Genomic DNA, 17,140 nt, shown 5'->3' with positions numbered 1-17,140 from the left:
TACAAGCTCGTAGCGCGGCACACACCGATGCGTTCCCGGTCTTAATGGGTTAATTTGCCATTGTGTTGGAAGTGCTGCAGAGTGAATTAAACACTTAAAGGCCAATACATGCTCCTTCCAACGTCTGGCAAAAAAGTTGGGACAGGCTTTCAGAGCTAGTTGTGAGAGTCAGTACATCTGATAGATCGGCCGGTGCTGGACAACTGGATATCCACATATCTGGATGTCCATATATGCCTATATATGGACATCCAGACATCTGAAATGACCGCTCTCCCTCGAGTGAAGTCTGTCGGACTCATATATGCACATGATCATATATATGGGCATAGCAGTCAAATCTGCGGCCCTGGACAACCCGGGTCTCCATATATGCCTATATACTGACCACTGCCATCGTCACACTAAAGGCCCGTTCATAGTCCCTAGATGGGTCTAAAACGTGCGTCAGGGGGTGAGGGATTCCGTCCGTTCTTTACGGACGCAAGCATAGTCGCTCACGTTATTTAGGGGTCATTTTATTTATTTTAAAGTGTACAGGCGTAATACACCTATTCATCCACAAGATGGCATTTGCAAGAGTATGTACTAGAGATGCGCGGATCGCGGTTTTAGCCGCGGTTGCCGCAGTTAACCGCAGTTTGGGTGGATTTGGGTCAAACAAATATAATTATTAATTCATATTGGATAAACCGCGGGTGAAATAATGCGGGAATTAAATTAATGATATCAATCTATAGGCCTATAATAGCTTTTAAAAAGCACTAAATTTCACCGTGTGTGCGTTTGTAGTATTTTAATATTACGTCATTTTACACCAGGCACAAAATAGCCGCTCACGACATGTTGCTTTCCAGGCAGCCAGTGTTGCCAGGTTGCGAGAGAAATAAGTAGCCAGGTCTATGAAAACAAGCCCAAAACAAGTGCCAAACAAGCCCAAAAGTCGCAACACAGAGCATTGTTTTTGCTCTGTGTTTTGTTTTCACTTTTTCTTTCTTTTTCTGTAAAGCACTTTGAGCTGCATTTATGTCATGAAAGGTGCTATATAAATAAAGTTTATTATATTAAAAGTCGCTTATAAAAAGCTTATAAAAAGCTGACATGGCAACAAAGTGGTTGAAAGCGAAAGTAACTTAATGAAGACGTGCGCTTGTTGTTACCATGGTTGTGGATTGTATACAGTCACTGCATCGCGACAGTGGTGAGTAACACTGTTTATAAGAAAACTAACGTCAGGAAAATAACAATTATTTGGTGCGGTTGGTGCGGATCTATAAATAGGATGATATAAGTACCGCGGGTGGATGGCGGATGGATAATGAACTTGTTAACGCGGATTTGGGTGACAAAAAAACCCATCCGCGCATCTCTAGTATGTACCATAGAGTTACCCGTACCCATAATGTTGCCATGTCTGCTTATTATAAGCGACTTTGGGCTTATTTTTCTGTAAAGTTGCTTGTAAACAAACAAGCAATTTTGTATTGGTGGTTGCGGTTTTATTTGGGCTTGTTTCTAAAGTGTAGTTACTTATGTGGGCCAATTATTATTTAAACCAGTGATTCTCAAACATATATTGTAGATCTGCTATATCCTAGTCGATTCTTTTGGGCTTGTTTTCATATACCTGGTTGCTTATTTCTCTCACAAAACCTGGCAACAGCATCAGCGCAGCTAACAACATGAAGCTACCATTGTAGCATCTAGCCAAAACAACGCAATAAAAGACACAAACTAGTCCACAAACTAGACAAAAACAATGGTTGTCTACAAAACGTGAGTTTCGACCCCTACTGCACTGTGCTATATATGAGGCGCAGTTTATGGAGCTAGTTCAGGCCAGGCAACTCAAGGGATTGGGGCAACCGATCAGGTGACTAGGTCACATGCTCTTTCCTCCTGATCGGGTGGTTATAGGTACTGTGCTGTTACCTGCTCACTCTGGCTGCCCTGTCTTGCTGAGCCGACGTGCGTCGTTACTGCTGCTGCTGCTGCTTGCTGAGATCTGCTACCGCTGCTCGCTGCTTACCTGCTGCTGCCCATGAAAGTCATCCCACCCGCCTCCCCGGCATCCACCTGTAGGCTCTGTTTCTAGATCCCCATGGGGGTTTAATTCATTCCCTGTAAATGCTATTTGGCATGTAACATTCATTAAAATGTTATCCTTACAGGGAATGAATGGATTCAGAGGCCTGACGCCAAACCATGCTTCCTCATGCTTCTATTCCATGCTCAAGCTTGCTAATAAATATATATTCTAATCCAATCTAAGAGTTGTCTGACTGAAATGCTATATATTGTCACAGACCGTGGATCGACGGGTCTACTTAAGTACATTTACTCAAGTACTTCCACCAACCAACGTGGGTCTTTTTTTGGAGAAAGAGGGCCCGAGGGCCTCCTAGGCCGCAGTTCCTGCAACATTACGCCAGGCTTTTTTTTCTTTTGAAAAAAAAGAAAAAGGCATGGGTTCCCGAGGCTATCATCACACTGACCACTGCCATGATCACACTAATCTCTCAAGAACAGATTCTGCTCTCCGCTTGAATCTGTTGGGGGGGTTCGTCATAACGTGTACGCACTGGTCTATAAGTGGGCGTGACTTCAGATCAGGAAGCAGGCCACGCTTTACCCAATCAAATGTAGTGGCCGGGATTTACTGTCTGTGCTCTCGCTTCCCACTAAAAACAAACGGAAACTCATTTAACAATAGCGTCCTCGGAGCAGACAAAACCACGGAAAGATATTCACATTTTAACTTGCTCTTTCATCATAGAAACAAGTGGGCTTATAACCAAAACGATCCATGTTCTCTGGGAGAAGTGGTGTTAGTGTTCCGTGTAGAAATATTGTTAGTGGGAATGAAAACATAGTCGCACCACCGGAAGTGAAAGGCTGAAGGCAGACCAAAACCCTGGTTTCCTTGCGCACGGGTGCTACATTGAGCCCAAGTGAAAGAGTAAAAAACAGCAGAGGGCGCTGTTTTTCCTTTTTTATTTGGCGATGGGTTCTCAGATTGTGATCACACTGACACATATTGTGCTTGATTCATAAATACCATACTCCTTCATACTGTGTGTAATATAGCAACAGTGTGACGTGTAATCCCATCAATCCCTGACACGTGTCTGAACACTTGCTATATAATTGAATGTCAGAGACAAAGAGCGTGATCAGGTTACCTGGTGTGGGTGACTATGTCCGTGAGGGCCCCTCCCTCTAGGAACTCCATCACCACCCAGAGCTCGTCTCCAACCAGGTAGCTGTTGTACATGTCAACCACGTTCTCATGGTGGTAGTCCCGCATGATAACAACCTGAGACAGAGAGAGAGAGAGAGAGAGAGAGAGAGAGAGAGAGAGAGAGAGAGAGGGATGAAGACCATTAAACTGTTGCTATTATTCAGTGGTGGAAAAAGTACTCACATTTTCTACTTAAGTGAAAGTATCAATACTGCTAGTAATAATGTAGAAATACTGTGTTACAAGTAAAAGGCCTGTGTTCAAAATGTTACTTGAGTAAAAGTACAAAAATATTGGCATCAAAATATACTTAAATTACCAAAAGTAAAGTACTAATATGTTTGAAAATAGCAGATCTACAAGCTCACAAGGCGTCGCGATACGACGCGTTGTGAGCTTGTAGATTGGCTATTTTCAAATAGCCTATATATAAAATAGGGCTGAAGTGGTTAATGTATGTTTTATAATATCATCATTTACACCTGAAATGTAACTAGTAACTATAGTTTTCAAATCATTGTAGTGGAGGAAAGTACAATATTTGCCTCTGAGATGTAGTGGAGTAGAAGTGAAAGTACTGACAATTGGAAATACTCCAATAAAGTAAAAATTCCTCAAAAGTGTACTTAAAGGCATACTAGGTAACGTTTTCAACAAAACTAAAGTTAAATTGTATATCTTTTGTGAGTGGCAAAAGTTTCACAACACCCACTCCATGAATTTCACCCCCGGAAGCCTTTTATTTATATATTTTATATTGAACGTGGACTGGGGGGACTTTCCCGGGGAAATGACGTCATCTGGCCGGAAAACGGAGGTGGAAATGCACTGGTTTCCTGTTTGGCCAGGAACTACCGCAACGGTTTCCTGTTTGGCCAGGAACTATCGCGCAAATAACAAAAAGGAACCTCACGCTGATTTTAAGAGAATGTAGGATTAGAAGATCGAAAAAGAACAGAAAAAGAAAGCACAGCTCATGGTAACTAATGCTCCACTGGCTAAGAGAAACGATCCGTAGATAGTATAAAACAATTAAAAGATCGCTTTTTGAAACGCTTCCGGCTTCCGGTGAAAACGAATGGAATTCTGGGTAATCGAGGACCACGGAAATTGTATGCAGTGACGGTAGTGACCAGCAGAGGTTGCTAAAAATCGTTAGTTGTGAATTTGCATTGTACAACTTTAAGTACAGTGCTTAAGTTGATGTACTTAGTTACCCTACACCACTGGCTATTATTGCAGAATGAACTCCAGTCCCAGGACAACAATAACACAACTAGAATATTCGCAATTCTGGGAAATTGCAAAGTGTGGTTGCGCCAACGCGAGTCACGGGTCGCGGCCGCCGGGACTCGAGGAATACGCTGGGAGGAATACCGTCGGAGGCTGCGCCAATTACATTGTCACGTCACTCCTGAGATCACTTGTGTTTCATTTTGAGAGGATTGATCCCCCCCAAAATAATGTTTTTGCATCAAACGGTTACATTTTGTGCATTTGTGGCGCCCCCTATGGATCAAAGTGGAAATGCTTTTGGGGATTCGTTGAATAAACCACCCTTGACCCTTGATGTGATTCAAATTTGGGATTGACTGGACGTTTCGTTCGAGATTTTTGTAAAACCCTCCCTATAACTTTGGAAGCCATTTACGAATGAACAGTATGGACTATCAAAATTCCGCTTAGAGAAGTTTATCGCAGGGTCCAGAGATCATGTGTACCGACTTTTGTGAAATTTGGACAAAATGTGTGGGAGGAGGAGATAAAAGTGTGTTTTGACAAATTCTAAATGGCGGAAAATCTATCCTGACGCAATTGAGCGTGGCCTATATGAGCTGCGTCAGGACCCAAGAAATGTAGGGAAAAAATGATTTTTATTCTACGACCTACGGTTCAAGAGCCAAAACGTAAAGTGGGCTGTTATAGCGCCACCATGAGGCCGACTGGTGTAATTACTTTTTAAATAATTTTGCACTAGATGATGAACCTCCCCTCCAAGTCTTGTAACTCTAGCCCTGAGAGGGTTCTGAGAAAAAAATACTTGAATGGGAGTTTTTTCATTTTCCCATTAAAGTGGATGGAGACATTTAATGCACTAATACCCAGGATTGGGGTGCCTTGGGCTGGGTAGAGGGGCGGCATGAGGCCCCTGCCTTGGTTCTTTTTGAAAAAAAAAAAATCGCTTTAAGTGTCCAGGGCCCTCTGGGAGCACAGCCTCTGCCTTCCTGCCTCAAGGAACTTTCCTGCAGGTGCGTTGAGGGCCGACTGGGGGGTCCCCTCCACCCAGCCCCGCACCCAGGATCGGGGTGCCTTGGGCTGGGGAGAGGGGCGGCATGAGGCCCCTGCCCTGGTTCTTTTTGAAAAATAAAAAATCGCTTTAAGTGTCCAGGGCCCTCTGGGAGCACAGCCTCTGCCTTCCTGCCTCAAGGAATTTTCCCGCAGGTGCGTTGAGGGCCGACTGGGGGGTCCCCTCCACCCAGCCCCGTACCCAGGATTGGGTTGCCTTGGGCTGGGTAGAGGGGAGGCGTGAAGCCCCTGCCCTGGTTCTTTTGAAAAAACATGATCTGATGCCACCCAGCCCCGTACCCAGGATCGGGGTGCCTTGGACTGGGTAGAGGGGCGGCATGAGGCCCCTGCCCTGGTTCTTTTTGAAAAATTAAAAATCACGCCAATCCCCTAGAGTTAGTGTCGAAGTGTCCTTGAGCAAGACGCTGAACCCCTAATTGCTCCCGATGAGCAGGTTGGTGCCTTGCATGGTTTCCTCCGCCATCGGTGTATGAATGTGTGTGTGAATGGGTTAATGGCACAATCAATGTAAAGCGCTTTGGATAAAAGCGCTATATAAATGCACCATTTACCATTTACCAAAGGTGGCATCACACTACAAGACTTTTTCAGTCTTAAACGATTTTGAAATCGGGTATCATCACACACTACAAGATAATCTTTCAAGAGTTAGGGCCTCGGAGGATAACAATAGTCTGGGCAACCACACTAATTACTTATACCGGTGCTTCTCAAAACTGTTTCATTTCAAGGACCCCCATAAAGTTTGTACACTCTCAGAGTTACAGACCATTTAAGGGTAAGGGTCCATTTAAAACTTCCTCAAGGATCCCAGAGGAGTCCCTGGACCGCACTTTGAGAACCACTGACTTAGCTATAACTCACTAGATCATTTTTTAAAACAATGACACGGTATTTGGCAAAGCAACTGTCTTCATGACTGTTACATGTACAGGTATATTGACAACATTTCCCCAAATTAAACATTTTATGTACCCCTCCCCCCCCCCTCTCCCTTTCTAATTTGCACATGTTACGGGGGCTTATTTAATAAAGGATTATAGTGCTGCATTAATAGGATAACATTAGCTCGGAAATGAACACCCACTGCCGAGCAAAATGTATCTGCAAGCGCACACACGTAACCACATAATTACACACACACACACACACACACACATCAAACAACGCAGTAAAGGTAGCTGCTACGATGAATGCACCACTACCAGTCAGTTGGCCAGGTTCTCATTTCTCTGCCTTTGTAAATGGAGCACCAGTCAATGACTCATCTTCCACAATATTATTTTACCTGCTTTCTTTTTTATCTGCTGTCCTTGTATGAGATCTAGCAACAACCAACAGAGGAGGAGGAGGAGGAGGAGGAGGAGGAGGAGGAGGAGGCATATCACATAACAGCAGACTGTTCAGTGAACAATCTGGGTTGTGATCTCTCGCGTGTGATGTGGGAGAGAGAGGCACAACGCGCTGTGATCGTGTGGGTTAAGGATGAATCCGCCGCACATGACACAACACACAGCCCTCCTCCGCCTCCAAAACACCAAACACTGCCCTGATATACACACGACATCATCACCAGTGTTATGTCTCTTTTCAACTACAAAGGTTAAACCCAGAACCTTCTGTAACATGGGACTTTCCATAACTAGGGCTGGGATCCTTTAGGATTTTAACGATTCCCTCTAAAACACATTGGCCCTCATTTATCAACGCGGTGTAGACCAAATAAACTTTCGGCATTTATCATCCTAGACATGCGGAGCAGCATTGTCTCACCGTCTGACAGGCATCTGAACATATGTATCCACTCCAAAATATATATCTAACACATAATAAATAATCCCTGTGAAAATATAACATTTTATAAACTCATTTAAACAAACTGCTTTAACTAATTGCGAGCTTGTAGATCTACTATTTTCAAAATATACGAGCGCTTATGCGAGAGCATTTTCAGGAGTTGGGACTGGCGTGGCCGCGCCGCTGTTATCTTTTCATGGACAGCGAGGTCTCCAAACTTACAGCAGCGTGTCCTATATGGAGTTATACAACCTGGGCTGGGTTGAGGATATAAACCCGAGGCTCCAAACCTTTGACCAGCGCAGGTTATTCTTCATGCTGTGGATTCATTTGGGCCACCGCGGGAGATCGGACATTTAACCGTCCCAACACACACCAGCCTTCATCCATTAATGTTTATAATTCATTCATCAATGAACATTCCATAAACGTTCAGATTATTATGACCGCCTTGCCTGCTTTCTCTCATTTAACATGGCGTCACGGCAGCCCGTGACTCAAGGGGGAATACATGATTGCTTTATTTTAGTGTAAATAGAACGCGCACTGCGCACTGCTCGTAATGGGTTAATATTTAAGTTATTTAAATGACGCTCGGTTTCAGCCGTCAGATTTATCAAAGCTCCGACCAAATGTATGCTAGGATTGGCTGTATAGGATCCTGTGATAAATGCCACTTGGACGTTGGCCTAAGGCAAAAATTTCACAGTTTTTAACGCTCTATTGATAAATGAGGGCCATTGAGTGCCAGGCCTTTGACAATGGCTGGTTCACCATAAAAAAAAGAATCCGAGCTAGGAGTGTTTTTCTACAAATACTAAAATATAGAAATGGACGGAGGTGATGTTATTTGGGATGACGTCACATCCGCCGATTCCTTCTAGCAGAGTCGAGGGATCATTTGCGTTAGAGCGCCCTCTTGTGGAATTTCCCCCCAAATTTCTTTGGGGGAAAACGCATAGATCTATGTTTATGGCACTCGACGGTTGGATTTGAGACGACATAGATCTACGTCCTTGGCACTCAATGTGTTAACACATCGACCGCCAGAGGTTAATCTCATAATGTACTCACCAGTGCCAAGGTGTTTTTGTTGTTTTTTTGTTTTTTTCATGTCGCCATAGATCTTGTTAAAATCCTTAAGATTGAGCCGTACACGGTCTGCTTACATCCGCGACATCCCACTGTATCTCCCAGTGAAAACCACGTGTCAAACGGGGTATCCATGTTGTAGTTAGAGCGGATTACGTTAAACAGTGAAATGCGAGGAGAAAAAACTACAGGAAGAGAATTGAGTTTCGGTTTCGTCTGTAGAACGAGGGCGGACGTGATCGTCAAAACCGGATCCCAAATAATTCCGTTTCCGGTCATCAAACCGGAAACGGAAGTGGATCAAAAAAATTCCGAAAGTGCACCCGGAAATTTTTCCGGGTGCAGACCGTGGACCGTAGGGCTACGGTCTCGGCTCTTAACACATCCACCGCCAAGGGCTAATCTCATAATGTACTCACCAGTGCCAAGGTTTTATTGTTGTTTTTTGTTTTTTTCAGGTCGCCATAGGCCCCGTTAAAATCCTTTAGATTGCCCGATCCAATGTTTGTAAACAACGGGCACATGTCCTGGTGTCTACTCGTCGAGACCGCGTGTCAAACGGAGCCGCCATGTTTGATTTCTGATCGTTTATGTTAACATGGGAAATGCGAGGATGAAAAACTACATGTCCTGTACAGCTTTTACAGGGTTTTTTTGTGTACGACTTAGAATGAAGGCAGACGGGAAACAAAAAACGTGATCGCACTTCCGGTCGATTTCGGGTGGTGTTACACTGAAAATGGTCCCCCTGGAAAATTGAAAAAAAAAAAAAATCGAAAAAAAGGAAAAAGCACCACAGCCCGTAGGGCTACGGTCTCGGCGCTTAACAGTTGGATTTAACGGCCCGTAGGACTACGGTCTTGGCGGTTAATGTGTTAACAGTTGGATTTAACGGACCGTAGGACTACGTTCTTGGCGGTTAATGTGTTAAAGGTGTTATACCGACAAGTGACTTGACTTTGTTTTTCTTTGCTCTTCCTCATGGACCTACTTGCGGATTATACCAGTGTCAGTCTACCTTATGTGCATTATGCGGTCAACACGCACCGACATTTTTGCACCTTAATCCCATGTACAACGCACTGACTTGTCTTTTGTGTTTTTTTTCTCGCACCTTAACTAACGTCCATAAGTATATCATGCACAGCATACATCTGCAGCTACGCTCACGCACCTTTATATCTTATCTCAGGTTCCATGTGTTAAATATGTAGAAACTTTGTTATTTGTTTTACAGTATAAAAAAGGAAAAGAGCGGTCCTATACCTCGTTGAATAGGAGCTCTCTCCTCTGCTGTTTCCTCAGGTCCATCTTCTTCACGGCCACCTGCTTGCCACTGTGCTTCTCGCTGGCGATGCACACGATGCCCGTGGACCCCTCTCCAATCTTGATGAAGCTGTCCAGGTATTCCCGGGGGTCACCTGGCGGAACATTGATGAGGAGCGTTACAGATTGCAGCTGTTTGTTTCTGCATAAGAAATGATCATGTACTGTCGAAAAGTGACTATAATTGACATCTAAGGCCTTAACCCATTAAGACCGGGAACGTTGGCTATTCAAAAAATAGCAGATATACAAGCTCATAGCGCGGCACTGAGTGCCGCGCTATGAGCTTGTAGATCTGCTATTTTTTGAAGAATCGTGGAAAATGTGTGCAAATCTTTGAATATATATATTTTTGTATTTTTGTACAAATGTCTTCTAAATCCTAACAGTTTTTTTTTAAAACAACGTATATTGTTCCAAAACTTTTCATGTCAAGGACCTCCAAGGAGGAAAATGATATGTATTTGGCCGCGGACCACAATCTCAAAATATTTTGTTCCAGGGACCCCCCAGAAGCAAATATGAGTTAAAAATGTTTGCTTAAAAAAAATATATATATATATATACGTATATTCAAAGATTTGCACACATTTTAAAAAAATAATAATTGCTCGCAGCACACAGCACTTGGTGCCGTGCTATGAGCTTGTAGATCTGCTATTTTTTTTATAGCCAAAGTATAAAAATAATGGTTAAAGTGGTTACACAGATGCGTTCCCGGTCTTAATGGATAAAGCAGATTCATAATAATAATAATAATTTTGTCCCACTCCTTTTTTTGTCACTGTACAATTGCACCTACAGTATGTGAAATTTGGTCTCTTCAATTACCCATCCTAACTATTAGAAGCACTGGCCCGGGTTCTATTAATACAGTGCCCTGGGAGCAGTTAGAGGTTAAGTGTCTTGTTTAGCAAAACTTAGTACAGTACTAATGTACTGTAGGAAAGGCAGACACACACACACACACACACACACACACACACACACACACACACACACACACACACACACACACACACACACACACACACACACACACACACACACACACACACACACACACACACACACACACACACACACACACACAGATCAGCATGCAGACATAGCAAGCTAAGCTGTAAGTATTAAACAGTGTGTAGACCTATAGCTTTAACATAACACACTATAGTCATACTAAGTGTGGTATTCAATAGACCTTTACATGGCAGCCATATTGGCATAACATATATGTAGTGGGGTAAACACGGGTGTTATCAACGATACGATACTAATTGAGAATGTAGCAGAGGCCTTTCCTGTGAGCCAACATGCACATTACCAGCACCCTGACTCTGTTTGACCTGAATGGAATGAATGTTCCATGTTAAAATGGCTGCATTGAAAAAGGACTGTTATGCACCAAGGTATTAATAAAGAAGGTACGGTCATCTACGTCATTTTCTCTATCCAGCAATTCCAGCTGGCAGATTTGTTGCACTGGGAGGCAAACTGCAGCCGGGAGGTGGAAAGAATGCACTGCAGTCGATGACGGCCAGATGAACAAACACCATTTCTGAACGATTGAGACCTTTGTAAAATACGCGGTCCGGGAAAAAAGAAACATCTCACACATCTGGCTGTGTAGCTTTTTGGTGAGTACACTGTATCATTTTATTGAACAGATACTGCCGAGCGAGCCAGAAACTATACATTTGCGCTGTTTAGATGCCTCAATACAATTATACAGTGTGCACATCGAAAAACAAGTGATTAGAAAACAACCTGTGTGGCCTGGGCCGTATAGTGTGACAGTCCAGGCACCCTAGGCTGCAATGCCAGCTTGACAGCGCGTCAAGCCTGCTTTCCCTATCCCTCTCTAAAATAAAGGCATAAAAAGCCCCCCACCAAAAAAAAGAAAAAAAGAAAACCTGTGATCTTCTTTTATATTCCTGAACCGATTAACTGAAAGGAAAAGAAAATGGTGTTTGTTCACAAGCTGGTCCAGCCGGCTCTCATTGACTCCAATGTATTTCACCAAACATCCGGATCCAGTTTTGCCTCCCATGCGCGTCAATGGCGGACTGGCCCATGGACTGGCCCATGGACTGTCTGTACCTTCTTTAATCAATTACCTTGTTATGCACCATGGAGGTCTGAGTCAAATCCAACACAACACCAGGTGATTTCACTAACGAGCAGATAGGCGGAGCTAATTAGTGAAGTCATCTGGTGTTCCTGTTGGGTTAGGATGGAAGCCTGAACACACACGGACCCCTGTGGCACATCATTGAAACCCACCGCAATAAAACTTAGAGGACCATAGCAGCGTGTTTATCCACACTGACTACAACTCACGGTATGCCTTACATATCCCTGATGACTATAGAGCATCGCAGTTCCCGTCCACTTCCTGGTTTTTCGTGGTGCCGGAAGGAACAACTCAATGCATTTTTCCCATTGACATTTCCAAAAATATTTATATCTATTAATTTAAGCCTCGAATCAAGCCATCATGACATGACATGAATCATGACCATAAAACGTTTTTTTCTGTGATTTTTTTTATTTAATATTTAATTATATGATATACTATATTTAACACATTAACCGCCAAGAACGTAGTCCTACGGTCCGTTAAATCCAACTGTTAAGCGCCGAGACCGTAGCCCTACGGTCCACGGTCTTTTCGCGCTAAAAATTTCCGGGTGCACTTTCGGATTTTTTTTGATCCACTTCCGTTTCCGGTTTGATGACCGGAAACGGAATTATTTGGGATCCGGTTTTGACGATCACGTCCGCCCTCGTTCTACAGACGAAACTGAAACTCAATTCTCTTCCTGTAGTTTTTTCTCCTCGCATTTCACTGTTTAACGTAATCCGCTCTAACTACAACATGGATACCCCGTTTGACACGTGGATTTCACTGGGAGATACAGTGGGATGTCGCGGATGTAAACAGACCGTGTACGGCTCAATCTTAAGGATTTTAACAAGATCTATGGCGACATGAAAAAAACAAAAAAACAACAAAAACACCTTGGCACTGGTGAGTACATTATGAGATTAACCTCTGGCGGTCGATGTGTTAATAAATACCCTTTGTTTTGCCGTTTAAAAAAAATAATAATCACAGAATCAAACGTTTTATGGTCATGATTCATGTCATGTCATGATGGCTTGATTCGAAGCTTAAATTAATAGATATAAATATTTTTGGAAATGTCAATGGGAAAAATGCATTGAGTTGTTCCTTCCGGCACCACGAAAAACCAGGAAGTGGGCGGGAACTGCGATGCTCTATACCGTGGTTGGTTTAGTGGTTTTTCTTCTCATTTTTGAGGAAGCCATTGGACTCCATTCATTCATTACTGTATGAAAATCAACTTGGTGAGACTTACAACTTGCTTGATACTGTAGGTACAGTAATCCAAGCAAAAAGTCTAGTAGCAAAAAATCTGCTGCTGTTATTTCTTGCCGAAGTTATGCTATTGTTGCATTTTAGTCCTCAATGGTTCTCAGGGGTCCTTGAGGGTGTTCCAGAGGGTCTCCAGCTAAATTAGTTAATATTAAAACTATTGCTATTGCAGGATACATTCTAGTCCCAGGACAACAGTAACAAAATTACTGTTTAATTTCAAGGACCCCCATAACTCTGAACCAAATGGCAACAATGGAACCAACCCTGGCACAAAATATTTTCAGATGGGGGTCCTTGACATGAAAAAGCTAGAGAACCACTGCTTTAACTGGTTACATTGGTGTATAATAATCTCAGCTCATTTTACCTGGGTTGACCACCAGCTGCAGTGCTGCTCTGAACTGCTCATGGGAGACCCTGGAGGGCTGTGTGTCTGAGCTGGACCCCCATGAGGGAGGAGGGTAAGCCCCCGGGGGGATGTAGGGAGACGAAGGCTGGGAGTACGCCCCCTGGAAGAAAAACACACACATGCAAACAGTGTATACATCAGTGTGACGCACACACGCACGCACACACTTCAGTTTTATCCACCATTTTCACAAACCTCAACAAGGAATTTGATTTGGTGTAGTACTCTCGGTCCGTGTGTAGTATACAGACTATACAGAACATACAGATAATATACATACTGTACAGATACAGTGGCCTGGGGTCGCAAATTAGCCTCGGCTATAAACCTCATATACAATGCAACGGTTTCATGTTTTATGACTTGATACATTGTTTTTTGTATTGTCCCTGTCAAATAAACATATAAATAAAAATATATTTACTGTAAATAAAAACATGTATACATATACTGTATGCAATATCAGTTAGGCTCTTTAGCTCCATGACCAGCCGCCAGGCCTATGAACTGCACTAATAGTTTTAGGTATTTATGGGTCTATGTGCAATAACAAAGGATTATTATTATTCCCAGTGACACCTTTTAATGCTTTTTATGCTTATTTTTATATATTTGTCTTCTCTCAGTTTTTAAGCTGTGCCCCCCTCTTTTTGTGATGTGTTCTTTTTAACTAACCTTGTATGCCTGTATGAGCTGCGACGGGATATCTGAATTTCCCTTCTGGGATCAATAAAGTATCTATCTATCTATCGTTCTATCTACAGTATCTATATACATACTGTACATATACTGTATGCAATATATTGTAATATGGCTGGAGAGTAGTTTGCTTGTACATATACTATACTATGTATACTATACACACACGCGCGCACACACACACACACACACACACACACACACACACACACACACACACACACACACACACACACACACACACACACACACACACACACACACACACACACACACACACACACACACACACACACACACACACACACACACACACACACACCTAGTACTGTATCTAGTCAAATATAGTGCAGACAATTTTTTTCTAAATCAAATCCATAGCAATCATATCCAACAAATGCTTTGCACAGCTGTGAAGCCCACGGCGCCCATACTGTACCTGGGGGGTGTAGGGGGGGCTGGGCTGAGACGGGGGGTGGTGGTATGGCGAGGGCTTGTAATGGTGGAAGACTGGCGGGTACGGCAGGTGTACTGGCGGGTAGCCGGGCGGCTTGGCGTGGCTCTGAGGTAGCTTAAGGGGTCCTCGAGGGTAGGTGTCACCGCCAGGCACCTGGTGGGGACTGCCGTCCCGCGATGGACGCTCATAGTCACCCTGGGAGGTGGGAGAGAGACAGGGAGTGAGTTGCAAGGGTTTATTGAGTTCATTGAGTTTATAACGATCCCCATTAGCTGCTACTGTACATGTAATAATCTTCCTGGTGTCCACAAATAACATAAAAACAGTAAAGACAATTACGTACCAGTGAAAAAAGAAATTTACCATGTCAATATGCTTTCTTTTAGACAATGATGAACCCTTTTCGTGACCATACACTACTGATCTACTACTGTACTTCCCAGTAGCAAAACATAATCTGCCTTCAAAAAGGCAAAAAAAATGAGAGCTGACGTTCATAGTGACAGAACACTATGCAACGTGATTGTCTTGAATGCGCCCCACCGGAAGTCTCGCTAGACGAGATTGAAATCTCGAGATTGAAATGTTTAAAAAAACCCACTAATGGCTAAAACTAAATTTAAATGCCCAGGGTTACAATTACGGTATTTCATATTTTATTGTCTTAATATTTATCAGCGACTTTGTTTTTTTTTCTTTCTATCAGGCACATCGGAAGCAAGCAAACCACATCGACAGGACATTGATACATCATTTGGAAACCACGGTTCACAATTCAAACAAGTGAATCCAGAGGACTAGAGACTCCACCCGATCTCACACAACTTAGTATACATTGCACAGAGTGTCATTCCGTGCATAGACAACTGGAAAACCCTAAAATCCGTGCATAGCCGCCTCGCATCTCCCCGCATTGACTAAACCATTTCGGAGGCGCGCAGTCTCAACCGAACTGGAGCCACCTGAGGGACCACCGAGTGAGCTAAAGCGAACGAGTTGCCGTCCCCGAACGTTGCGACGTTCGCTTGAGCCTACTCAGCGCCGTTTGAGTTATGTACCGATAGGCACAGAATCGTACATTTTGTTGTGGGGACTGCTTCCGGGGTTGCAACCGGTTACGCCCACCGTGGGACTCGCCGTACATATTTTCTTTACTTTTTCTCTATAACCCTGTTACCCTTCTAATGTGTGAATAGCAAAATGTCCACTCCACTCCCCAGGTACATGCCAGCAGTGGGCTAGCGCTGGACACATTCTAATGGAGGACGTTCAGTCCAGCGGAGAGGGACCATGCTTTATCATTAGCGCTCCACACTGCTCCTCAAACTACTCCATTCATCATACAGGCAGCCTTGGGAGAACCCAGAACTGGGACGCAACATACTGTACAGCAACATCACACCACTTCTTATAAAGCCCTATTTAAAACAGTAATACCCCTATATATGGATATAGTGGATTATTAATGGACTGTGAAGGTAATGCATTTGACCATCGTAATTCCATGTGATTTTCTTTATCAAGCAATTTGGGCAAACACGGTGCTGAGCGAACACACACACATGTACATACCTATACGCAAGGGCATGTAAGCATTGATTGATTGATTGATTGATTGATTGTTTTCATTTGGATGATATCGCATAAAAAGAGCACAAGCTCTTCCCAACATACAGTCAAATAGCATCACATAGGATTAAAAAACACACCATTGTGATCCTCTGTACTGTACATATGACACATATGACATCAAATATTAAAGTACAACAATAAGCATACATAACTAAACAATGTAAGAGATGTATGCTCAATAGATTTAAATAAATAAATAGAAGCTTTTTACCAAAAAAGCAGTACATATTAACTAACTCACCAATTTTTAAGGTTCACAGACATGAACCTCTTTTAAAGTGCATTCACACACACACACACACACACACACACACACACACACCCACCCCCACACACACACAGTCCCGTATGATGACAGTGTAGTGCTTACTGCTGAAATCTATTGAATACTTCGTTTTATGACTCAACTCAACTGACTCATAGCTCTGACCTATAAACGCACTCTCACAGTCACACATAGACACACACACACACACACCTTCACGCACACGCGCACATCCGCACACACACGCACACTCACACACTGTGTGTTACATAAAATTACAATATTAATGTCTTAAAAACTTAAGACTGCGGCATCTTATAAAGATATATTTTCTCTATCAATTTACTTGGTCTCAACCTCTTCTGACTTTTACGACTACATTCATCAAACTGAGAAAAGTGCCAAAGTGGGAAAGGTTATAGTGATATTAAATCCACACTGATAAAGGTATACGGTGAAATGAACTGCAAAGGATATGAGGAGACAGATGTCCCTGACTTGCCACAGTTTAA

At 43.1% G+C, this 17,140-nt stretch overlaps 1 protein-coding gene across 3 annotated transcripts in view; it reads right to left on the bottom strand.

The window, feature by feature from the left end:
* Nucleotides 1-17,140, bottom strand: part of pak5 (p21 protein (Cdc42/Rac)-activated kinase 5) — a 134,711-nt gene that overhangs the window by 10,863 nt on the left and 106,708 nt on the right. For all 3 annotated transcript variants that reach the window (XM_080453645.1, XM_080453646.1, XM_080453647.1), the window contains 4 exons: nucleotides 14,714-14,926; nucleotides 13,534-13,675; nucleotides 9,704-9,858; nucleotides 3,183-3,316 (listed from right to left, as the gene is read on the bottom strand). In XM_080453645.1, coding sequence (XP_080309771.1) covers nucleotides 3,183-3,316; nucleotides 9,704-9,858; nucleotides 13,534-13,675; nucleotides 14,714-14,926 — 644 coding nt within the window. The remainder of the gene's footprint in view (nucleotides 1-3,182; nucleotides 3,317-9,703; nucleotides 9,859-13,533; nucleotides 13,676-14,713; nucleotides 14,927-17,140) is intronic.

The sequence above is a fragment of the Gymnoscopelus braueri genome, assembly GCF_963280865.1.
Source record: "Gymnoscopelus braueri genome assembly, chromosome: 16".
NCBI classification, from domain to species: Eukaryota; Metazoa; Chordata; class Actinopteri; order Myctophiformes; family Myctophidae; genus Gymnoscopelus; species Gymnoscopelus braueri.
Note: the sequence above shows the minus strand (reverse complement) of the source record. Positions and strands in the feature narration are given on the sequence as shown.